We start from the raw sequence: 27,834 nt of genomic DNA on the forward strand, positions 1-27,834 counted from the left end.
GTCCAAAAAGTATGCTAAATTATATGCACAATGTCTCTCTGCTATATTGTCACCTGATCTAGATAAAAGAATCCAAATGGGGCACGGGAGAGCAATGGGAAAAAGGCAGGGCAACTGTAACCAAACAACAATAAAAAAAATCCAAATATCTGCGTTTCTCAATCAGTGTTCTCTAATACATGATACTTCCCCCCAAAAGGATAAATTAAATTAACATTTGATTTAAGTTTTTCTTGTAATGGCTGATAGTCCAATTCTTTCCTAGGAACTTGACATCCTTACAGAACTTAAAGTATTTCATCAAATTATTTGATTGACTTTTTGATAAAGTCCTGTCAGGAGAGAACTGATGACATTGAAGTAGATGGAGCAAAATAATATAAGATCACTCCACTTCACAGGCATTTTTTTTCCTATTGTAAGTTTCACTTTGCTTTTGTCAGGAATGTAAAGGAATATTTTAAAAGAAAATAACATATACATTTGTTTAAGTAGCAGACTGATTTTATTCATAAACATTTCTTATAATTGCATAGGACTGTTGGTTACCGCCTACAGTCTAAAATCTCTCTACTTTTTGTTTTTTTTTCAAGAATAGCATTTTTTATTGTGTGAGGATCCGTTTAGCATGTGAAGCCAGTGGAAACTACCAGAGGGATGAAAGGGATTTATTCAAATTTAATGTTTAAAAGGATTTCTTTTCACGAGGCAGATGAGGTTACCATATGACACTTGAGCAGGAGGCATGCACTGGCAAGCTGAGACCTTGTCAACCTGGTGGCTGTCATTTAAGCAAGAGCCTTAGTGCTGTTTTCCATTCTTATGCTATAATCCAAATAGGCTGCTACATGTAGCTGAACATAATGGGAACAGATAAATGTCCTCTGCACAGGCAAAAAGCAAATACAGTAAACTTTTTCTCTTACAATTACTTTCCATGGCAGTGCAATTACCAGTAAAAGGGTTGAGGATGCCCTATTATTTTTAAGGCTAAGAAATGTGAATAGCTTCTATCAAAAAGATACTTCTTACCTTAATACTTCTAATACATGTTGAGTTCTGACCCTTATGTATCTCCACTAATAATCCCTGATTTGGATTCACTCTTGATTATGCTGGGACCACCCTGGGGAGTTATTGACATAAAGCAGAAAGGAAGCCGACATTTGGAGTCTGACTAAATGGCATTTTTTTCCCTATTGAACACTAGTTCGTGGAGAGAAACACGTGCTTAAGCTTCTGAGACACTTTAGACTTAATTTTGCTTTAAAAATCCATTCTGAATGGGCCAGAATGCCATTTTTCAAAAGGAGAAACTGCCACAAAACAAAACAGGTTGACAAGTTAGAAATTACTGTACACTGCATTTGTAGAGAACAGAACATACCTTTAACCTGAAAAGCTTGTTATTGGAAAAAAAGGTGTTGTACCTCTCTTCAATTTATTGTATACAGTGCTTGTTGGAACTGATTTTACTTTGACAGGTTTATAGAGGATCTGTTGTACTCTAATAAGCTCCAATAACAAAATTCGGTTGCATATTTTTGAATTATTTCATTAAGATGTGATAAAAAGGTCACTTTTCTATCCTTTTGAATGTGATGGAATGATTTGGAGCTCCAACTACTTTTAAAATCATTGGAAAACTGCATTCAGAATATGATTTTTCATAATATGATTATGATTTTAATTTTTTAAATAATTATTTAGACTTAAAGATTCTTGGCAGGAATTCTAAAAATTCCCTCATATATGGTAAAAAGAAGAGGGGGGGTGATTTTTGCAGATATTAACCCTGTTTAGTGCTCAATTACTAATTCATGTTGTTAAAAATGATACTATTCCTTATCTACTGATATTATCTCCATTACCACCCAGAGGAGCATTGTTTAAAAAGCCCCAACCAAACTCAAAACATAGAGCAAGGTATCCTAAGAAGCACAGAGTTATATCATGAGTCTGTGCTTTCTGTTATTATCTTGGTGGTTCATGAAAAAAAATACAAGTAATTCATGTTCAGTGCCAAAAGTTATAGACTTCCACTACTCAGCCACTGATTTCACTGATTTCATAAAACTCTTGTGTGTGTTCTGTGTACAGTGAACCTTATTATTTATAAGAATTAGAATAGTACAGTGTATTGATTATGTAAATTAGAGAAAAAAATTTTGAAGTTACCATACCACCACACATGCATTTTATAACGTTTCCCCACTGAGAGAGGGAGACAGAGAGGTGTGGAGCATGTGGGAGGCACGTAACTCCTGGTGCAGTCACTCTGAAGGTGCTGTGAATATGTCATTGTCATGGGAGCTTGAGGGATTACTAATAATGTGAGAAAAGTAGTACATAAACTCAAAAGCTGGTGAGTATTCAGAGAGAAGGGAAATCAGTTCTAATTCAGTTGGTTAAGGATGTCTTCACAGGGGTAGTGAGAATCAGGTTGAAACTTGAGACTAGTGTTTTATTAGATATATCAAACAGGGTAAGCTCTTTTAAGATAGGGATTGGGTGACACTGAGGGGTTGGGTCAGGGTAAATTTGTCCCAAAGTAAAGTGATATTTTCAAAAACAAAGACATAGTGATACACAAAGACAGAGCTTATACTTTATTACAAAGGGAAATATATAAACATCATGGTGATATGCTATGTAATAACCTTGTGTGTGGAGGTGGGGGTTGTACAAAGTGTTTGAAAATAGATTGGAGGAGGGTATTAACTCTGCCATTTTGAATGTGCTTCATAAATGAGATCATATTTACACTGGAATTGAAGGACAGACAAGAAAGAGAAAACTAATGTCATAAAATAGGATGTGGTTCTGAGAACATAGCAGCACTGAGAATATAGAGTATAGCCTAGAATTGGGAAAATCATTAATATCAAGGTCAGATGTCTTCCTGTGTGCTGCACTTGGACATCTTTGATCATGTTAACCTTGTACTGTGAGAAAAAAGTCAGGCATATATGCTCTGAGGAACTTCAGCCCTGTTGTTCTAGAAATCCTTAACATTGTGCTGCTTCAAAACAGTGGTGGATACAGTTTGGTATTCAAATCACAGTCAGGCAGGTTGAATGACTGATGAATTTATTAAAACAAAGGTTAGCCATGAACCCCAGACACAGATTTTGTTTTCCTGATTCAACAATTTTGTTGTGTGAGCTGAAATTGCACTTCTTGTAGTGATTAGGTTCTTATAGAAGTAACCTGTACTGTTTACATTGCACTTATTTGAAACCCAACTTTCATTCACATGAATAACTTTTTGCAAGCTACATAGAATTTATCTGCACTAATATACAGTTGTGCAATTGGCTAGATTTGGGGTTCTGTCTGACATTGAATTAATCTTGGATTTATTTTCATGAGGACATTGCTTTATATTTTACAAGTAAAATAAAAAGTACAGTTTTTTATAATTTATACCTCATGTATAGGTACACTATAAGCAGATATTTTTATGTCTTGAGACCTTTACCTTTCTCAGTTTCTTATCAATAAAATGCAGTCATTTTTTCTTTAAAGGAAATCCTTAATTTGCTATGGAGATACACATACACACACATACACACACACACACATATATGATAATGAAATATGGACCTCTGTGAATTTATTTTGATATCCTTTTAAAACTATGAAGTCATTTTAGCAAGTTTTATCCATTTTAAACTATAGGTAAATATCAGTCCCCTAAGATTTAATTTACTCATAAATGATTTAAAGCACACAGTCACAATTTCAGGTAAATTGATTTACATAATTATGTATATTATGATAAAATATTTTAATAACTGAAACTATAATATAGCATTCAAACAATTTATTAATTAGAATGTTTTTAATTCTGATTTTTGAATAATGTTATATAAAATTCTTTAGCTTGTATTTAAATTATATATAAATAATTTGTCCATATTTACTAATATCTCTGATGAGATCTAGACAAATAAAATCTAATTAGTTTTACTTTTTTCACTTCTCAAAATATGTTTACTTTATCCATTACATATTTTAACAATTACTAACTTTCCTATTCTCTATGCTTTAATGTCTAGAAAATATATAATACAATAAATTTCTCTTGCAAATTGTATATGCTGAACTTCTTTGTAACCACTTTTTTTTTTCAGGCACATTTAACGATATCTTATAACTTAACACATCCTCAAAGGAAAATAACAAAAATTCAGTTCATCTATGTACTATAGAAATCAGAGATGAACTATCATGAAATTAATTTATCAATCAGTCTATTAAGTAGATTTTTCTGAATTTTAATATTTACAAATTTTATGTTATACACCATAATTTCTCTATTTTTATTTATGCTTATCTTAGTGTCTGTGTTCAAATTCTTTACTCACAGGATATTAACATGTAAAGCATGTATTAAGAACTTCTAAAACTGACAAGTTATATTTAGCAAATTACTTATAATATTACTGTAGCTGCACATTAACTTGCTTTTTGAAGAGAATTAGTAAAATAATGTTGAAGTAGGATGTAGCTATCAGTGTGTGTATGTGTATGTATATAATTCTTCTGAATGTAAATTAGTGTATTTTTATTCTTTGGAAAAATAAAAATGGGTGTGTCTTAGAAGGAGAAAAATTACCTACATTTTATTTCCTTTAATATACTTGATTGAGAATTCTTTGCATTAACAACATAATGTTTTTTTAATGTATAGGGTTATAAATACATCAAAAATGAGGCAAGTCATTAGTACTAGTGTATTCAATTACATAGATACATTTTTTAAATATAGCTTCAGCCCTAACCAGTATGGCTCAGTTGGTTGGACACTGTCGCACAAAACAAAGGTCACTGGTTCCATTCCTGATCAGAGCACATGTCTGGGTTGTGGGCCCAGTGTCAGGTTGGGGCATATGCAAGAGGTGACCAATTGATGTTTCTTTCCCTCTTTCTCCCCGTCCTTTCCCTTCCTTCTAATAGTAAAATACATAAATAAATCTTTTTAAAAAATATAGCTTCAATTTTACCATCAATGTCTAAATAAAAGGCCAAAAGTGAATGAATAAAAAAAGGACCTTTCTTTAATTTTTCTCTCCTTTTTATTGTTGTTCAAGTAAGTACAGTTGTCCCCATTTCCCCCCACTGCTCTCCCCTGCCCCACCCCCACCCACCTCCCACACCCCCCTTTGGCTTTGCCAATGGGTTCTGGACCTTTTAATTAATCGTTAATGATGACAAATATTGCCACTCACTTTAAAAGTGAAAATCAGAGAGACAGGTATTTAGACTTAGGAAGAGAGCACAGTCTTTTACTAATTTTTGCTTTGAAAAAGAGTTACAATCAGACAACTAAAATAAATTATTTCCAAAAGGAAGTATTGGAAAAGCCTATTCATTACACAAATTAAATAAAGTATTCCCCTTTTTATTTAATTTAATTAACAGATAATACATATAACTATATATATATATATATCATGCACACACACATAAACCCCTATATATGTAATTTTAGAGACCAGAAAATTCTATCTCAAAGCTATCTCATTCATTAAATGGACCTAATAATAACACACAAATTTGTAATTATCAATCACCACTGATCACAATAGGATCTGTTTAGTGAAACTTCTTGGCCTTTCACCCTTTCTGCAAAAGTCTCAAATTAGGACAAAATGGATATAGTGCATAAGGAGAATGGAGACATGAATCTCAGATCAGACTCACACTGCTTTCAAAGTTGCAGGATGTGTGGGCAAAGATGTTTTGATAGCAAGGATATTTATTAAAAGAATAAGTTGTTGGTTGTAGTTATCAAAATTTTATCCTTCAGAAAATAACTTGTGGCCAGTCTATACTGAAGACAGATGGATTTTTTAAGAGCAGAAGTAAGGAAATCTTTTAGTTGTATATTAAACTATTAGAGCCTGTCCAAAAAAGTGGACTCTTCTAGATCCTTAAAAATATGTTATATGTTTGTAATGCTATGGACAAATTCATTTGGTAAATATTTACCGACCTTCTACATTGAGATAGGGTCTCAGCAATAAAGTAGGCAAAGGCCTTCCTTCCAAGATTAATTGTCAAGTGGGGAGTCACTTAGAAAGTGGAGGTAGAAAAGGAATACAATACAATATTCCTGTTCTTTCTGAGAATTTCAACTAATTCCAGCTAATCTTACATCACTAACTTTTAATGGACTGTGATTAAACTTCTGGTATTGAATATTTAGGTTATTTCAAATTTTGGTATTTATAATAGAGTTGAAAAATTAAATGAACATCAATGTACAGTTAGAAGATAGGATAGAATGGAGAAATCCTAAAATGTTTTGAAAAAATGCTTTAGAAAACATAGAATGAAATGAAGTTAATAGTGATTCAAGACATGTAACAGTGACTGGGAAAGATTTCTTATACAGGTTATTTTCTTGATCCAGTTGTCATAATGATCAAGGTACTTTACATAAAATTGCTTTCAGCCAGTTTGTTTTTAGGTACATATAAAGTGAAGATGAGAGGATCATAGAGGATGATGAGCAGCAGATAAACAGGAGCCAGACTAAGAGTCAAAAAACAAAACAAAAAGCCTGTGGTATTATCTTTTCTATCTGTATACATTAAAGTAGTCAGGCAGTTCTTTTAGAGTGGATCAACAATTATTAAAACAACTTGTTGTTTTTACATTCTATGAAAATTAGCCTAGGTAAACATATATTTCATGCATTTTCATAATTATGGTATATAAGCATATTATTTGATTAATGCAAGAATGTTCATAGTACCTGATAATATATAGACTCTCTCCAAAATAAATACAGATTTATTACTACCTATCTTAGTTGATACAGATTAAGCAAAAACAAAAACCCAAATCATGTGGGGTTTTTTTTTGTGTGTAAAGTACAAATAAAACAAAAACAAAAAACAAACCTGTCATTTGTATTCCAATTCTTAAGAATCAAATAAATTTGAAAGGCTACTTTTCAGATCCAGTGGAATCATTCTAACCCAGTTTCTGATAGTGAATGATGTAACATTTTATAATCTGTAATAGGTTTGATAATATCTGGTTATTTATATGGAGTTTTAAAAAACTAATATTGTAGATTCTCATTGTTTGATAGCCGTGGAAGATATTTTCTCTTGCACTAATTAAATACATATATTTTGAGGCCCTAACTATGCAAACAGATGAAGAATATATTATTTTCTATTTTATATATGTGTGAAAATTAAAATTAAAAATCCAAAACATTCCATTTACCTTCAGCCTTCCTAAACTCTTCAGGAAAGCTTACCACGAATATAAGAAGTTATTATAAAAAATTAGTAAACAAGAACAAGCAAAAGAGAGAGAGAGACTCCTAGATGGAGAACAGATGGCAGCTAGTGGGGTGGGGTTGAGGGGATGGAGAGATTAAGCAAAGAGGGAAAAGGACTCATGGACATGGACAACATTGCGGTGGTTTCTGGGAGGAGGGGGTATAAGGGACTAAATGTTAATGGAAAATATAATAAAGATTAAATTTAAAAAGTGTGTATACACACATACATAATATTTATTAATTTATGTTGTTAGGGTCAGTTTTACTTAGTGATCATGGTAATCGCATGGCAGGCAATACCCATTTTCCCTAGTGATTAATGTAGCAACATTTAGTTTTTGGAAAATTATTTCCTTAATTTGACTAGCTAGGAAAAAACTTTCACTGTTAAAAAACAGGTATAAACATCAATACCTAAGATAAGAGAGTGATCTCATGCTGTTTGCTGTGTCTCCAGTGCAAAGAATTCAGCAGGTTAAAGTCTGAGGATCCAGTAGGGCTATTTATCAGGAGTAAAGAACTAGAAAAAAATTAGTTTGATGCAAAGACTTAAATTGAAAGACTGATAGGGAGCCTATTAATAGCAAAATATCTGTCAAACACTCTCTGAATATGTTGGGGCTGTGTGACAAACATGAAAAATCAAACCCCAGCACAGTAATTACAGGTAATTTGTGAACTGTTTCTAATTTCCTTACTGTGTGAATAATATCCCTAACTACTTGAGACATGATTTGACTCTCTGGGGATCTCATTGAGGTGATCACAGCTTGACACTGGCGACATTGTTTCAGTATTCTCCATGCTGCTCTTCCAGTTTTCAGCTGGTCTGGAGTTAAAGGAAGGAAGATTTTGGTGTTAAACGCTGAGCAATTCTTTCTGTTCATTGTGTTCTCTGTGGTTGGATCTACTGTTAAGTTTTGGCAGCTTTTACTAATTGTGGATTAGGGATTGAATATTATGGTTCAAGTACATGCTCAATCATTTCTTCTAGATATGCCAAATAAAATAAATCATAAAGCTTTCAGAATATTGTGTTTCATGCTAGTTGACTCGATAATTGTTAAAGACTCCTAGGTACTGCAAAATTGTTAGAAGGCGTTACCAACTAATCAGGGTAAGAACTACAAGACTCTAAACTGTACTATTAACATCATCAGTGAGAAAAAGAAAAGCAAAATAATAATAATAATAACTGGCTTCTTTTTTGTTTCTAAAGATCATGCTCATCTTATTAAGTGTTCTTAAGTGAAAAAAACAAAAAGCATTTAACATTCATATACTCATCCATCGTTAACATTTCTTTAATCTTATATGGTGGTGTTATTTGTGTTTATTTCTGTTGTGTTGTTTTGTTGCTTATATCTTTGGCAAAGCATGTCATTTTTTGTTTTACCTATCTGTATTTTGCTACTGCATGTCAAACTTTGTAAATGACTCAGTGAAAAAATGAATTCTTGTCATTTTAAATTTCACTCTAAATCTTGTGAACAATCGCTTTGTTCTCAAACACTGCTCCACATCTTCGGTTCGTGTAGGAGCATGAAAAGGAAGTAAACAAAAAATGACAAGAACTGTGAGGTACAGCTGGCTTCGTACCCGATAATCTGTTTCAGCTTGTTAAAGTTAAGCCTAAATAAGATATATGTATTTGTAATTTGAATCCTTTGTGTTTCTTTTTTGTTTGCATGATATGATTTTGTTTTATATTTTGTTTTTTTCCACTCACCAGATGTTCCCATCACTTTGCTTCCCACTACTATCATCCCCTCCCTTACCACTGCAACAGTCACAGCCACTGTAGCCATAACCGCCAGCCCCACCACACCTGCAACCACCAACAGCAGAAGAGGTATGGTATGCTTCTTTGTTATGGCCTGGAAAACACATTAAATGGAACTTTAAAGCTTTTTTTTAAGGGTAGAAAAATTGAGATCCAATTTTACTTAATCATAGGAAGTAATTAAGTCACCTAAATTACTATTAATTAAAGTGATTGGAATAGAATATGAGACAAATGTTATACTTTAATTTTAGTATCATTTATAACTATTATGATAACATTCCAGAATATAGGTTAAAATTTGTTCCAGAATATAAATTGAAAGTATTCTACAACATTGAGCAAATTTAAAATGTGAATATGGACACTGTTTATTTGCCTTGTCTTTTAAATGAAAACAAAGAAGTAAGTTCAAAGATGCAGAGATAGCTTCTGCTTTCATAAAAGCCTAGTTAAATATTAACGAGTTGTTTATTTCTCTGAGAACAGATTAAAATACTCAATGTTGAATTTATTCTAAAATGGGTATAATACACGGGTCGTTAAAACTATATAAAAACATAGAATGTTTAAGTAAGTATTCAATGTAGTACCCTAAAGTGATTTCCTGAATGGACCCACTTATTCTAACAGAATGTTCTAAAAACAAATGTTCCAGAGCTGCCCAGCATAATAGGAATTGATATTGGCTCCATGAGTATTTGCTGGTCATCAGTCTATTAATAAGCATTTTTGCCTCAAGAAAAATAATCTTGAAGAAATAACAGTATTTTTAAGGGCAAAACAAATATTTACATAGGCTTCACAAGTGTAAAAGAGCATTCCTGAGCACTCATTAAGTGGTTAGTAGATGAAAAAATAAAAAGAGTTGTTTGAGTGCACTATAGAAAAACACATTTTAAACTTCATTTCTGCAAAAGCAATGTTCAAAGAGAATTTGTCTTATGTAAGCCTGTCTTTTTCTACTTCTTATATGTGTTTTGTGTTATGTTGGCTATACTAATGTGTGTTAACAATTTAACTTAAAATCATGGAGACCTTACATCAATATATTTGTAATAAAAGTTGTAACATGGGAAGGCTCAGAAGTATTTTCCATTACTTGTAAAGATTGTTCAATTAGACTGTTTTTCTTGATATTTTCATTAATTCTCAATATTAAGTTGAGCTGCTAGCTTTCACTTCACAGTTATAGCATTTTTCTCTTGTTTCAAAAATCATATTTGATAATTGTTAATTTCTCATAATTATGACAAATATGTTATACAATGTACAAGACTGAGAGCTAAAGTTTGATGATAGTAACAAAAATAATTTTTCAAAAATACTATTTTGTTTTAGTATTACTAAATAAATTATATTTGAGCTAAATCTACAAGTGAGAAAAGTTTAAAGAGCTTTCTTAAAACAGTTTATGTAAAACTGGGAGAAAAATAATAAAGATGAAGAAAAGTTAAATAATACTTTATGATATTATATGAAATGGAAAATGCCCAAAGTTCTACTTTGCTTTAATTTATTATTTTTTGAAGATTTTTACAAACAGTAATTCAAATGAAATATATTTCATACTAAAAAATCTCAATTATAATATTACATTGCAATTTTACTAACAAATCATTTTGACAGAAAATGAGGGAAGTATATTGATTTAAATTTTTATTTTAAAGACCTACTTATAGCCTATTAATCAGTTATGCTTTCTTTCTTTAACAAATATTTACTGAGTACCTGCTATATATATATGGGATGATGCTAGGTCTTAAAATTACAGAAATTAAAAGCATTGCATCTTGATATGTTACTTACTGCATTTTAATCAACCTGTTTAAATAAAATTAGTTTTATATGTTTTCAAGTAAATTTGCTTATTTGTGGGTTTCCTAAGATGTGTTGTGAACTTCATATCATGTACTTTAAAAGTGAACTTCATATCATGTACTTTAAAAGTGCTAATAACATTAATCTCCCTCAAATGAACATACAAATAAACAAGCTTCAGAGAACACACACACGTACATACAGCATTTGCTCTTTTTTTTAACCAAATAGTTGAAAGTATGTTTCATGTGGCACCAATGTATATGGAAAGCAATGTACTTTGTAAGTTGGTCAATCCATAGTATTTATTTTATATAGAAAAATAGTTACACTGATATTAAATATTAGTCTAATGCTTACTTTTCCTTTGTGTCTTCAACAGTTGGGGTCTGAGGGAAGTCACCAAGCTCACCTGCATAATCAATTTTTCTAGTTCATAACTGAGGGAGTGGGAGATTCAGTCAGTACATAAATATTGTTATGAATTGTGGACTCTAACCCTTTTAAGCTACTGTACAATATTCCCTTATTTGTGCATTACCTATTAAATTAGAGCTTTTGAATACAATTGTACTTTAAATGGACTTTATTTATAAATTAGTGAAAGGTGAAAATTGTGGTAAAATATGTCATAATAAGAATATGTTTGCTAAGAAAAGCTGAGAAGTAAAGAGAACTAAATATTTTCAGCTTGCAGATTTTTTTTAAAAAAAGATTATGTTCCATCACTTTAATTCACAAATATGAAGTAAACTAACTATATTTTATTTTATTACATTTAAATGAAACTTCTTCAAATTTTATAAATAACATTTGTCTAGCTATCTAAATAATGACCACAAATAAATCATTGTTTGTATCTCCTTTGACACTCTTTGACCAATCCTATTGTTGCTGATTTTTCCAACTTAAGGTATGGTGAACATCAGTGTAAAAAAAATCAAAGAATCACAGTTGTGGCTAAATTACAAATCAAGATGAAATAGAGCAAAAGAAACTACCCAAATTGTCAGTCATAACCTTGAGAATCTGCACATCTGTTCAGTTTGTACATGAAATGTATCTCTGTTTGGAGGAAGAGGATCTTCAACCAAATGAGAGAAAAGCTAGCAATTAGCAGTAGCTTGTTACAAATAAGGTATTAAAACACAGAGAAATGAAAAACTTGAACAGTTCTGGAAAAGATAGAAAGTAAACCCTGGAGAAATCTGTGGATGTGAAGGTTTAGTTCATCTGTTTAGAAGATCTTGGACAGTGAAACAAATGGAGCCTCAGCAATTTCATTAGGAAAATCAGAAACACTTAACAGAAGCACTTAATTCCCAGGGCATGTTGAAAACTAGATATTACATAGAGTTCTAGAAATATAATCAGTACTCAATGTATGCAGGACATTGCTCAGTTCTTTTTAACAGAATAGATGTGTTTACATGTAATTGGATCATACAGTGAATACAATGCTACATTTTCCTATTGTAATTACAGTTTTAATTCTAGCAAATATTTTTGGTGTTAGTGTAGTGATTACTTATTAATTTTAGATCTATGTCAATTGATTATTTGAAAAAGTTAGACAACAATTATATTAGAGCATATGGAACTTTATTTCTATCTATATATCAATCTATTTATCCATCCATTCATCCATCCTTGAATTTAAAAATAGTTTATAAACTTCCCATGTATTCTTGATATATATTATATACCTCATATATAAAACATTTTTATTGATCTCAAATTGTTTTCAATCCATAAAAGCATTGTTATAACACAATTTAATTTCTGCTTTTGGAAATTGCAGGGTTTTTTCTTTTTCTTTTTTTAGACTAGCAGCCTGAGTAGCCCTATCATTCAATATACAATAGAATATATATGTGTATATACACATACACACATATACACACATATATATTCTCTTATAAATGTTTATATAGTATTCCTAGGTCACTGTGACACATTTTAATTAGTTAAATATGATAATTTATAAAATTGTTCCAAATGACCTGCTGTGATTTTTAATATTGATATTATTTTATCATGATATGTTTTATTTGAAACCATTTTCTATTTTTAATCATAGAAAATTTTAAATTTATAATAACTATGTCATGATCTAGGAATCTTTAGCAGTATCCTCATTATGTAGATGATATAAAGGTATTGAAAATTTAGGAAACATAGGTTAGACATATTGACATATATCAATGTCAATGTTTATCATAATTTTTATTTTATTTTTTTAAGATTGTATTTATTTATTTTTTTTTAAAGAGAGGAGAAGAGAGGTAGGAAGAGAGGAAAGGAAGCATCACTGTGTGCTGGCCTTTCGTATATCTGCACTGGGAAGTCTGCCTGCAGCCCAGGCATGTGCACTGACTGAGAATTGAACCAGCAACCCTTTGGTTTGCAGGCCAGCACTCAATCCACTGAGCCACACCAGCCAGGACTATATATCACAATTTTTAAATTAGAATTTACAACTCTAACTTTACATTTATCAAGATAGAATAACTAAACTGCTAACTGCTAACTGCTATCTGTTTTTATCTCTGTAAAACTGCAAATGTCCTAAAAGACATAGATATGGAGAGAAGATATATCTCATATATTTCCTGTCCTAAAACTATTAGTGTGTTCAAATATTTCATGCATTTCAATGTAACAGATGGGGGAAAATTCGAGAAAAGATGAAGTTATTTGTACAATCTATGTAAAAATCCAAATTAATTACTTGTGCAAATATAGATTTGGTTTTACATCTTTGGCAGTTGTAAGTGATAACTTTATATTAATAAAATCACATCATTTATATAGTAATCTGTGGCGGGGCTCCACATGCAGAGCTCCCCCCCAGCCACCATAGTTGAGAATAATTCTACTAAGACATGATCTGCTTGGGGAGGAAAGGCTGACCAGCCTCTCAGAAGAGAAAGGCGTTTTAGTCCCTCCCTCAATGAGCTTTTATCCTTTTATCAAAGAAAGGAGGTATTTCTGGGATCATGGGGATCCTTTTGAGTCAGGGTCTGGTAGACAGGGTGACGCCAATAGATTGTAAAACCTTGGGAAACAAACTTATTTTGTGCTTGGACCCTTAACATCTAAATTGAGGACAGTCTTAGCAAAGCAGGTTTCACAGGACTTTATGCATTCTTTCTTAGGCCTGATCACCCCCTCCCTGGGAACGGCCAATTCTGGCACAGGACTGCACCACCTTCGGTATTATTTCAGGCCTGAATCAGGCAGGGCAAGCAAGGCAGCCAAGAAATGAGGAAACTTTTTACAAATAGAATGAGGATTTAGGCTATGGTAAGGCCAAGGGTTGAGGGTCGTTTTTCCCTTTTCCACAATCCACTAAGTCCTTCCCTGATGGCCCCTTACTTGCTGTCCCTATCCTAGATTGTTCCTTTCCTGAGGAATATTATTCGTCATTGACTATCCAGCCATCCTCCAGGGGCCAAGCAGGGTGAAGTAATGGGGGCAGAGGCTGCGCCCCTGTTGGGAGGTTAAGTTTTGTTTCCTTAGTGGCTTATGGCCCCAAGGTCCCCTAGCCATGGGGCTTTTACACCTGTCGGTGAAGTTACAGCTCCTGAAACCAGGCAAGACGGTTCCCAATAGTAATCTCAAACAATTTATAAGTTATAGTGAGGTTAACTGTAATGGAACTTTAATTCAGGGTGGCATGGCAAAACAAAAACAAAGGATTGTTTTAATTTAAGAAATCAATCATATCAAATTATCTGCAACCTGCATGATAATGCTCAACCACACAAAATTTAGAGATGGGTGCTGTTGTGTTGGTCCCAGGCTATTGAGAATGATGCTCTGTTTTAGAAATGACTGAGGCTCTCACCTGTGTTCTTATCACTTGTAGGAGCTCCCAACAAAATTTATAACTCACAGGTCCTGGAGGACCACACAGTGAGGTTATAGATAGAAAGAGAGAGAGAAAGCAAGTACACAGATCTGAGACTCTGTTTTTATTAGGGTCCAAGGATAGGTGTCTAGGGTTTTGTAGGTTGGCTCTTTATTGGCAAACTTAAAACAAAATAGAAAGAATGGCATTACAGTGCAGGAAGGAGTTCCTCAAAGACATCAGTTATCTAGGATACCTGAGCTTTCTGAAGGAGGTAACTTCACAGGCTGCATAACCTAGTCTTCATTAGGTTGTTTTGTTAGTAACTGTATCATATTGCTGGCAATATATTTATTCAATATGGATGTCTTCTGAAATGAATGCCTTAGCAATCAAAAACTTCATTCAAAGCACTTATACCACAGGTCCTGAATTCTTCACAATTAAATTACACAGTAATTGTGTTACTAATGTTTAAAAATGTAATATTAAAGGAAATATTTTAAATCACCTATGTATAATAAGATGAATTATAGCCTATAGCTAGGATGAATATAACTCCAGTCTAGAATCATAGACCCACAATTTTAGCACATATACTGCTATTGTATTTTTAATCATATGAATCATAAAACTTAATTATTTAACTGTAAATGAATTTGGGGACCTATTTGACATTACTATTTGAAAGATCTTAATAAATAACTACTTTCCATTTCTATAGGTTTTCTGAAGCTTAGTGACATAAAAAATAAAGTCAGGTACACACAGTTAAGCTACAGCAAATGAAAAGTTACTGCAGTATTTACTTTGTGTCAGCATAGAGAAATTGAGATGGATCATAAAATTCTATTCATATTTAATGAACATTTTAAATTAACTGCAATTGGCCAAATGTTAATGATGAAATGGTATTTTACATGCAGATTTCTTTATATCAATTATTATTTTATGTCTCTGGTTTCAAAATACAATATGCTAAAATAAAATAAATGCATATACATGCATTTCAAACCACTGTCTGAAGCATTTATTTAATTATAATTGATTCAGTTTAAAAAGTAATAATGACTTGACCTGTGCTTCTATTAGCTATTTCCTTCAAGTCCAAAAAAATTCCAGTCTATATTTTATTTGTTTTCAATAATGTGTCCTCTCCCTTTTGAATTAGATACTTTAAAAAATTGAAGACAAAGAGACAAAAAAGCATTTATCAGAATAAAAGAAAAAGAAAGCCAACACTGAGAAAGAGTGAATGAAGTCTAAGTTAGTGACTATAAGAACACTGAAATAGAGCACTTACAACTGTAAAATATATCATCTTGACACAGTTAAATCTGAAAGTGTGCAAATCAAGAAGTTATTTATGAGCTTATATTATGAGTGTTTAGCTATTAAAAGTGTTTCTGGTTTTACTGGTGGTAATAAAACACAATTTGCATGGTGTAAGATTTTAAAAATTAAGTGTCAATCTGTTGTCTTTTTTCACTTGTCAAAAATCAAGCAATAATTCAGTTTCCAGATGGTCCTTATAATGAGACCTGCTTATCTGCAAAAAGACAGGTTTCCACATTTAGCTAAATAATTGTAGCTAAATTTCCATTAGTCTTTTAAAAAACATAATTATTATATGAAGTTGACTCAGTTTTAAAATTAAATATATGAAACATAGTTCATTATGAAAAAAAGGATTCTAAAAATATTTCTTACTTGGAAAGAACAAGCAACACATATGTTCTATAGTTGTAGGCTCTCCAACCTTGCTTATGAGAGCCATATTGTTAGTGCTAAAGGCAGTGGCTACAGCCTAGGTGTGAGTGGACATGCAGAGTGGGGTTCCTGGGCTTTCAGTCAGCTGATTTATATTTATATATCTATAGATAGATATAGATAAATAGATATATCTAGATATAGATATATCTATAGATAGGTAGATATGTAAAATCAGTTTTCTTCAAGTATTTACTAAATGCCATAAAATAGGTATTTTAAAATTTATTTTATTTTTTTAAGATTTTATTTATTTATTTTTAGAGAGAGGGGAAGGGAAGGAGAAAGAGGGAGAGAAACATCAGTGTGTCGCTGCCTCTGGCATTCCCTTTACCAGAGACCTGGCCTGCAACCCAGGCATATACCCTGACTGGGAATCAAACTGTGACCTGTGATTCACAGGCCAGTACTAAATCCACTAAAATTTTCAAATATATATATATATGTATTGTAATACATATATATATATATATGTATTACAATACTATCTATTATGGGAAACAGAACACTTATGCCTCATTCTATTTACTAAGAACACTTTTGTGGATTGTGCAATTTAAAGCAGCAAACATTTTAAGGGTTTCTTTATTTGGCTTAGATCAATTTACACAGAAACCTCTGTACTATTAGTTTATATTCCTTTTAAATAAACAATCTACTTGTTTTTACTTTTATAAATGTAGGAATAGTTCATTGATTTTATGATAATAATCTTAGATTTAATATAATCTAATAATATATACAGTTCCTGCAATACAACTTCCAAGAAAAAGAAAATGTTTCCTAATAGACTGTGTGCCATTTTCTTTCATTCATTTTATATAACATGCATATATATGCAAATGTTAAATTAAAAATTTTCATAATTATTGTATTCCAGAAAGCCCATCACTTATAAAATATCAAGATTAAATGAATTACTTATTATTAGGATGGTAATCTGTTTTATATTTTAAAATTCAGCCTGCATATATAAATAAATATATTTCTAGAACATCTTTAAAATTATTTTAAAAATCATTAATAAACTAAACTGGTTGTATCTTTCTTACTAACCAACATATTAAATTGATGAGCCGTGCCTTTGAAGCTGAAAAGATTGCCGGCACTGCTCTTGCTTCCTTGACACTCCACATGAAAAACACAGTTAATAACCTCCTATGTAAGCTTGGCGAGACACCGAATTGATACTAATTAAACCAACTTTGGGATGGAAGGTGACCTTGACTTCAGCTGGAACTTTCTGCCAGGACAATAAATAAGAGCAAATGCCACAAAGCATGATTCCTGAGAAGGATCTAATATAGTCTATTCATTTTGGGGAGTTGGTGGAATTCATTAAGTGCTTGGATCACTTAATGATACTTAATAGTGCTTGTACTATTTTAAAATATCTCTTGCTTCAATAATACAGTAGTTTTTTATTTCTCTAGATTTCAAATAATCTCCTGTTAGCTTTCTATATTTACTTAAATTAACCTGTGGCCAGAAAATTAAAAACTACTTGATATAAAGTGGGCCTAAATTGAATGCAAGTCAAGGATACAGATTTTTCCAAATGACTTCTCCAATATGCACATAATATTTGTACAATGTTAGTACTGGAACTGCTTATGCTTTAGCTGCAGTAACACTGGCTTTTACATAAAGAAATGCCTTTACAAAATGATTAAGAACAATGACTAAGAAAAAGAAATTGTCCCAGTAGGTACACAGGTTTAATCTATTTCAAGAAAAACTTTCAAGTTCAATGATTTATAGCAGTTCCACAGTTAAAAATTAAGTTCAATAATGTTAAAAAGAGTCAATAAAGTTACTGTAAATGCTAACTGTTAAGTAAGAACAGAAATTAAACTTTCTTTGCCAATACTGTTTAAAGAATTACTTTGGTGTAAAGGGAATTTTGTTGAAAGTGTTCACTATAATAAACAAAAATACCCAATTTAAGCCCAGTTATTTTTCATTTTAGAGAAAGAAATAAAGTCAAATATTCCCAGGACTATTTTATATAACTCACTAGTAAGCAAAGAATGCTAAGTAATGAGTGTTTAAATAGGGGAGAAGAAAGCAAATTCGAACTAATGTGAGAAATTGGATTGGAATCATTGAGAAATATATTTTTTCAAAAGCATTTGAACCTAATTTGATATCTAACAACCAAGCTCCCTAATAAGAAAACATACTTTTTTGGTGTAGTCTGTGTTAAATTGTAGTCTGGGTAAATTACAATGGTCTTAATACATTTTTTCTCTTGAAGTTGTGTTCTTTAAATATTGATGATAAACCTTTTTTCTAGTTTAGACAGTGTTACTCATGTATCAGCAAGAATTGATGACAATCTCACAACATAGTTATAGACTTTTTAATGACATTTTCACAGAAGTATGGGTAGAGATTGGGGAATTCATAATGGATGGAGAAGCAGGAGTGTACTCTCAACAGCAAGGTGTTTATCCTCACTGGATCTGAAGGAAATGCGTGGGCTATCAGATTCAGAAAAGAACTGGAGGCAGAAAAGGGCAGCTTGAAAAGAGCAGGAGTCAGAGAAGGTCACAGCCAGTATCTAAACCTAAATCAAGTGGGAACGTTGGGGGACAAATGATCAGTATCAAGCCTCTTTCTTCCCCTGCTTTCCAGAAATTTCTCATTTCTGGAAAATCAGAGGTCAAGGAACCTGAATGAAACAGAGGTCAAAGAACCTGAATGAAACAGTACAGAGAAGTCAGAGGTCAAGGAAACCTGAATGAAACAGTACAGAGAAGTCAGAGGTCAAGGAACCTGAATGAAACAGTACAGAGAAGTCAGCCTGTCAGAGCACAGAGCAAGGCAAACAAGGGTGCAGTATGGATTTGGGGACAGAAAAGAAAATGAACAGAGGGAGGGACATACATGTGTTTAGGATGTCATCAGATTTGTTTAAAATATGTCATCTAATTTGATCACTTGGGGTGATTACGTAACTATTTTAGTTTTGGATTTTTCTCATTAATATACATATTTCAAGTCTATAATAGAAAACTACTAATGGAGCTAGTAATGGTGGTAAAATACCAGCCCTCCTAATTCATTCAAATATATAATTTCCCTGGTAAAGCAACAGTCAAAAAGAAAAAAAAAACACTGTAAATGGTAGAGGGAAGATTATGAAGCTTGATATGGCTGGCTTTGTTATCATATTTTTAAAAATCTTTAAAAGTCTATTTTCTCTTTAGATATCCTAATTTCCAATAGATAATCATTTTAAATCTTGCTGTGAAGAATACCCATCTAATTCATTGAGTGGTGATAGATTCCTAATTTGCAATATTCTCAACTCTACTTGTATGGACCCAAACTATTTCTTTTATTTGAATGAGATGCTTTGAAAATAATTGTGGTTCTGGGAGACAGGGTAGTAAAGCTCTAAAATGAGCCAATCATAAGTTAATAATAAACTGATATATGTATATATATATATATATATATATATATATATATATATATATATATAAAATTAACTTTCTATGAAAAGAATTTTAGTGTCACATACACAAATAGTTTTCAGTCTCAAGGTAATAGCCATTCAGAAAAGATAATCATTTTCTTCATGAAAAGTATTAGGAACCATAATTATGGTCTTTAATATATAACACAGTATATCTGTCTTAAATGTTTTTAAGTTTGTATATATTATTAACTCAGTTAAGCTGGCAGATAGAAAATAGGTACAATAAAAATAATTTAACTTGTATTCACTCTAAAGTATACCTATTTGTCTATACTATACCTTGTGACCCTCCACGTTTTACCACTGACAGGCCAGAAAGTTTTGTTTAGAGTGGTGTTTTCCTCACCAGAAGAAATGTTTTCATTGCTTTCAGAGACAGAGAAAGGGAGAAGGAGAAGCATTAGTCAGTCGATCGCCTCCCTTTTGACTTGGACTTAGGGTCGAACTGAAACCTAGGTATGTGATGTGCCCTGATCAGAACTGAACCCTCAACCCTTTGGTTACCAGGAGAATGCTCTAACCAACTGAGCTACATTGGCCAGGGCAAGAATACTTTTTAAAAGACTAGGAATAAAAGTCTAACTTTTCTCAAATTTCTAGATATTTTATTCTATAGTTTGAGAGTTAGATGAAAATTGAGCGCACATCTCAAAGTGCTGTTTTAGGGAACTAAAAACAAATCCTCATGTGCTTTTCTTTTAGCCCTGCCTGGTTAATCCAGATATATTCCAATTTAATTTTAAGTCAAAAGAAAAAGAATACAAGTGAGAAGGAAGTTCTAATAGTGGTTCATTTTAATACTCCATATTAATATTTATAATTTAATCAATATACAGCAAACTATCCGTGTAGGATTTTTCCATGATAGTATATCAATATGGGACTTTAAAGTATAGTATACAGCATGTTTTCAGGGTATAGACATTTTTGCACTGGGCTAACGAGGAAGGATATCTGGACTCAGCATGAGATAGTGAAAGTAATTGCTGGGGCAAGATATTTTGGTGTCATCTGTATTTGCCCTCTGGACATATGATCTTAGGCAAGGCAATTTATCTCTCTGGATGCCAGGTAGCTATGTGAATTCCAAAGTCTTCTCAACTCCTGAATTGTAAGGAATATGATATGCGTATGCGAGTGCTTTGCCAGGGACCAGCAGAGTTTCTGGTGTTTTTCATTGAGAACTGCTGTATAAAATCTCTCTTCCAATGACATTATTTAAATATTTTTAAACGTATTTCCACACTTCCAACTCATTTATGTTTGAATATTCTGAAAAACTAAAAGTTTAAATTATTAGACTCTGACCACAATATTTGGCCATTTGGTTACTGTTTCTTAGCCATATGCCCATCTCTTCTCCCATCATTTCCATTTTCACATTCATTTCTCTCCCAGTGTTTTCTCTTCCAAGTCTTTATATACCTAGAGATGGTTTTATATGTAAAATCCCCATCCTCACAGCATGGTGGTAAAATAAATATTGAGTTCCAGCTGTGATGCACAAAACTAAAATATATGGTCAAGCTTTGCAGTTCTGTATTTGAGTCCAAATCTCTTCTGATCAACCACTTTGTAACCAAATCCCCAGTGTAAATCAACTTTCTGATATTATTTTATGTTGGAATTTAAGGCTGATCCTTTTTAAATAAATTAAAATGGTTATAGAAAAACAAAATGGTGAAGAGTATGTCTTCTGGATTCATATCATCTGAACTCTTTTTACCATTTTGCCACAGATAAGGTTTGCAACTTTTCTTAAGCTCTCTGTGCTTCTATTTTTACATAAAAAAGTACAGATTTTAAAAATAGCATCAACCTTAAATATAGTTCTCTAATAAAATATATTTATACATTTAACTTACTTAAAACAATGCCTTGCTCATAATACTCAATGTTTTAGTTTTTATAATAATTATGAACAATTTTCTTAACCATCTTAAAAATATAAGATAATGATGACTTTTTTTGGTGAGTATCAATGAGATTCAATGAACTTGATAGGTGAAGGCTACAGTGCATGGAAGATAAATCATTCTCTAAAATCACATAATTTCTTTTTAAAATCTAGAACTTAAGGGTTTACCATGTGATTTAAAGTAAGATAAAAGTCTTACTGAAAATCTTAATTATTTAGTTCAATCAGATCAATTATCAAATAAGTCAGAAATAATTTTTAAACAAAAGTAATATATTTTGTCATAAGTCTTCCCCACAAAATATTAACAAGCATTTAGGTCTTCACTAACATAAACATTTAAGTTGGATTCCAGGTTCATGATATACAAGTTATACTTGAAGCTCCAGTTTTCCCATCTCAAAAATGATTTATTTATTTATTATTAATTATTTTATTATTTTTCTATTACAGTTGTACAAATTTTCCCCCCTTTTTTCTTCTCTGCCCAGCCCACCCTCTGCTCCCCCAGTCAATCCCCACCCTGTTGTCCATGTCCATGGGTCGTTTGTACATGTCCCTTGACTAGTCTCTTCCCCTTCTTTCCACCCTTATTCCCCTTCCCCTCTGGTGGCTGCCAGTCTGTTCCTTGTTTCCCTACATCTTCAAAAATAGTTTATTAAACTACACTAACCAGAGAGAGGAGGGGAGAGGAGTATAACAGGGGAAAGAAGGGGAAGGTTGTCAAGGAACATGTATAAATGACCCATGAACAAAGCCAAAGGAGGGGTAGGAGTAAGTGTGGGAAGTGCAGGTGGAGGGGGCAGGGGAAAGTGGTGGGGGAAAATGGAGACAACTGTAGTTGAATGACAATTAAAAAATTTTTTAAAATTAAAAAAGTTATTCTAAGCATCAAAACAAGTATTAATTTAAATGTCCTGTCATTGTCATAATATGGGTGATTTTCTAAATATGAGGGAACTATTATTATAACATATATTTAAAGTATCCCATTGTGTTTTTTAAATTTGGGCTTGTGTATAACAAATGACACCATTTTATGTTAAAATATTATCATTATTTATCATTAATTCATGCAACTTAATACTCATATTTGATATATCGACCTAATGAAGCCACTAAACTAAAACCAACCCCTTATATATTCAATTGATTAAAATATATTTAAACTCCTGAAATAAATTAAAGAACTTTATGAAACTTTTGGGAAATTACCTAAACACATTTAAGACTTGGCAGACTCTCATTGATTATTTCTCATTGATTAGTTACATTTTAAAATTTCTTAGCTTTCCAGTAACTTTTAATTTTTTTCTATAATCACATTTTAAATATATTTATCACAGTTAAGTTAGTTTAAAAATGTTAAGCAAAATAAAGAAAAGTGTCTATCCTTATCCTATACTCGAGATAAACTGTTACACTTTAGAAATATTATTCTGGAGATTTCATTATGATTATATGTATGTATGCTGTTTATACAAAAAAGTGTTGATGCAAAATACTATTTTATATTTTCTTTATTATTTTTCTATCATGATTATCTCACTATGTTAGTGTGGTAATTCTGCATCTCTTTCGATGTTTTGAGTTTAAAATAAGAATTATAATTTCTAATAATGTTTTCCTGTTTAACTACAGTGAAAAATTAAAAATATAGACACTTTATGGTTTCAAATATATATTCAAAATAAAAGAAAGACAATGACCGTTGTAATTTTTTAAAGTCCAAGACAATTAAAAGATCCAGTGAACACTGTGGTAAAATAGAGTTTTACCTATTTATTCAGTGAAATAATTTAATCAAAATTTCATATTTTTATAGGATCTAAATATCTTAATAATTCACTATTCAATATGTGGCAAGATATACTTATGTTGAAAAGTTATTCTTCTTAAATTACACTAGTATTGATTTTAAAATAAAATAAAAGTTCTGCAGTATTATTATAATGATATACAAATAGTATAAGTAAAATTCTACTTAATAATGTCATTTAACATTTAATAATTTTTGCATTTACTTGGAAATTTAAAAATAGTGAAATATCCTCCAGCTGGTGTGGCTCAATGGATTGATCACTGGCCTGTGAACCAAAGGGTGGTTGGTGGTTGGTGAATTCCCAGTCAGGGCACATGCCTGAGCTGTGGGCCAGGTCCCTAGTAGGGAGCGTGTGAGAGGCAACCGCACAGCAATGCTTCTCTCCCTCTCTTTCTCCCTCCCTTCCCCTCTCTGTAAAATAAATAAATAAATAAAATCCTTTTAAAAAATAGTAAAATATTAGAATGATAGAAACAATCTTCAGAACTATGCAGCCTACCTCTCCTTTATTTTTTAGTTGAGGAAATTGAATCACAAAGAAAGGAATAGATTTATGACCATATATTATTTGATGCCATAACCAGTTCTAAAACTAAATTTTTTGAATCACATTTTTTCCACAGTGATCCATAATAGGTATTATTTTCCTATATACAGAAGCATTGGTTGACAATTTATGTTTATATGTAGTCCAAATCACATAATTTAGGAAGAAATAATGAAAAACATACTTTTAAATAATAAAATATTATAAGATCTCATTCACCTAAAATATCTTAATACTGTAAAACATAATTAGAGGGAATCACAATTTGAAAATTTATGTTCTTTAAAATAACACCATTAAGAATCATTGATTATCAAACCTGCAAAAGCCTTTTAAGGTGATTTTTCACTATTTCCTTTTACTGATGATCACAGTTTCAAAGTTAGATCTAAAATTCCCTAACACATAATTCTATTTACTATGCTATTCTATATAAATAGTACAACAGTTAAATTAGATAATAAATCAAGAAAAAATAATATAGCAACTCTACATTGTTAAAACATCTATAAATGTGTAGAGATCTTGCTAATATTCTTTTAGGAATACATAGATATCAGATTCAATCAGTTCAAAACTTTATTGTTCTGAAATATTCTGAGAAAATTATAATTCTCCTTCACAAAATTCATCAAAAAGATGTTATATGTAATTTTTTTATACATCCCTACCCCAATCTGATGAGAAGCTCATTTTTTAATCTGGGTTTATTTGCTGGGATGAGTTATTTTACTGAATTTTCCTAAACATCCAGTTTTAGCACTCCATTGGCTAAGTCTAAAACCAAGATAAAGAATTCACAAGTAGAATATTTCAGAAAATCCTGTCCTTATGCTTCCTGTTTATCCTGATGATTTTTAATAACTTTTGCTCTTATCCCATTCTAGCCCTGAGATCCTCATCTTGTTATCAGAAAAAAAGTGCTAAGTGATGCATCAGTCAGTGTTGAAATTGTAATTGTTTTGTCTTCCTTCCAAAATTGAATTCTCTGGAGTGTATCCAAGGTCAAGCCTCTCACCTTCTTTTCATGCAATTTGGCTTTAAAATGAAAGTATTTTGTTTAAACTATGCCTGAATATTTAGGTGTTCAAAAACTAAAGGAAACAACTTTGAAAGTTTAATCTATGAGATACAAAGAAGGTAAAGCAACATAAATACAATTAGTCTGTGTAAGGAATTAATTTAAGGTTTCACAATGAACCCTCAGTGAAACATTGTTGTAGTATTTGCATGATTACAATTTAATTTTGTTATTAAAACATTAATTTAACAACATCTTCTTCGTTATTTACCCAGAATCTATAAGCTGAGGTCATCACTATGAATGTAGGATCTGTTTGGAAATTTTAAAGTATTACAAAGACATATTTCTTATAACTGTTCTATTAAAAAAACAAACAAAAAAAAAATTTTTCAAGCTGGCCAGAAACCTATTACATTTTTATGGGAAAAAGAGAAACATTATTATTCTAAGAAAATCACAAGTAAAAATAATTTATTTTAAATAAGGGCTATTTTAAAAATTGAATCAATTGAACTTTTAGTTTACTAACATTTGATTAGTATTATGCCATTTATGTGATTGGGTATGTGGGATATAATAATGTCAAACAGAGAAAAGATAAGATTTTTATATTCCTTAAACAATGTATCTTAGTATTTTACACTTTTTTAGGGAGACCTTTTTCCTTCAGCAGATGAGATGAACATGCATTCTGTCTAGGAAACCAAAAAACTTTGCAGTGGGATTTTGGTAGGGACAGAACTTTAAAATAATAGCCAAATGTTATGGTCTGGTCTTTATTTTGTTCAGTAGAAAAAATAATATATTAATAAGTTCAGTGATATAAAACTCTTAGAAAAAGCAAATATCATTTATCATTAACTTATTCTGTAAATATGTATTTGGATGTTTCCCTTGCACTAAGTATTGGGTATTTAAGCAGCATGGTCCATCTTTCTATGAGAAAGACCACCTAACCAAAAAGGTGAAAAGCGAATATAAACCCTAGAAGTCTATATAGTGATACCACCATATATAGACTTCATTAGCATAATTAAAATACTTAAAATTTAAGAGTAAAGAAGCACAGATGCCTAGTTGTGTTTTTTTTATTATTATTATTTATTTATTTATTTTTAGAGAGGGAAGGGAGGGAGAGAGAGAGAGAAACATCAATGTGCGGTTGCTGGGGGTCATGGCCTGCAACCCAGGCATATACCCTGACTGGGAATCAAAACTGCAACATTTTGGTTCGCAGCCCATGCTTAATCCACTGAGCTACTCCAACCAGGGCTGCCTAGTTTTTTTGTGTGTTTTTTTTTAATGTGGCATATATACGCATGTTTTTTATTTCTGCTTTGAAAAACTTTAAATAAGAGGTAAAATAAATAAGACCACAACTTAGGTTTTATTATTGCTGCAGCTAATTTTCTAAATTTTGACATTTTTATGACATTTTTGCTAGGTGCAATTTTACCATTTAAATGAACCTGGAGAATTTCTAGTTCTTTCAATACTGTTTTCATCTGGAAGGTATATGTCCTCAGACTCAACTATGAATTGGATGTGTAAAGATGAAGCAAAAAGTCACATGTACAAAGTATATAAATAAAGCATTGCACATTAAAATTAAACATAACAAAGATGCAATAGTGAAAAATAAATATTCATATATCCATGCACTAACTAGTTATTCTATGCAGTGAGCATATTACAAGAAATTTGGTAGGTCACACTTAAAAGATTATAATTTATTTGGGAAGTAATGAGAAATAATTAAAGTAAAGTAATGAAAGTTTAAATTAGGCTTTGAAAAATCTCTCTGAAGTGGCATGATGGTTGAAAGATTGAGGAAGATAGGAATGACAGGTAGCCATTGAAGATATCTAGGCAAATAATGATGAGGATGTGAAGAAAGACAGTAATCAAAGACATAAAGAACAGAAAATGTTTCCAGGGATTTGGGAAAGCAAAACTGACAAGTTTTGTAAATTATTAGGTAAGAGGTTTTACTTCACGGGATGGATAATACCAAGGAATGGCTTCCAAGATTTTAGCTTCAGTTCCAGGGTGTTTGATGCACTTTATCAGAATAAAAAATATATATTTATAAGTGAATGAGTTTTACGGGGAAAATGATATGTTCCATGTTACACATGTAGAGTTTGAAATTCCTTTGCAACAACAAAGTAAAAATGCTTAATAACTGGAACATAGAATGTATCATCCAGAATAGAAGTATAGCTTTTTGACTGACATTTTCATAGATGAAAGATAAGCCATAGAGTAGAAATATAACTTTAATAGAATGTATAAATTAAAAAGACAAGAATCCTGAAGTTTATACTCTGGGTTTCTTTTTAAAATATCTAAGGATTATGTTAAGGAATGCACAAGTGTAAGGTACAGCCAGAGTGGTGAGATGACAGCCAAGAAAACCATGTTTCTCACAAGTTTAGGGTGAGAAATTCTTAGGAATTGTAGGACGTCTTACAGATAGTACTAAATAGTTCAGAGAGGT

General features: G+C 31.6%; 1 protein-coding gene across 2 annotated transcripts in view; it reads left to right on the plus strand.

The window, feature by feature from the left end:
- CADM2 (cell adhesion molecule 2) overlaps nucleotides 1-27,834 on the plus strand; it is a 1,086,998-nt gene that overhangs the window by 980,826 nt on the left and 78,338 nt on the right. The window contains exon 9 of one of the 2 annotated variants that reach the window (XM_045851253.1): nucleotides 9,042-9,161. The exons of the other annotated variant lie outside the window; for it this stretch is intronic. Within the exon in view, the coding sequence (XP_045707209.1) occupies nucleotides 9,042-9,161 (120 nt within the window). The remainder of the gene's footprint in view (nucleotides 1-9,041; nucleotides 9,162-27,834) is intronic. 2 annotated transcript variants of the gene reach the window in all.

The sequence above is a fragment of the Phyllostomus hastatus genome, unplaced genomic scaffold (assembly GCF_019186645.2).
Source record: "Phyllostomus hastatus isolate PE091 unplaced genomic scaffold, TTU_PhHast_1.1 phas_contig_86, whole genome shotgun sequence".
In the NCBI taxonomy this organism is placed as follows: Eukaryota; Metazoa; Chordata; class Mammalia; order Chiroptera; family Phyllostomidae; genus Phyllostomus; species Phyllostomus hastatus.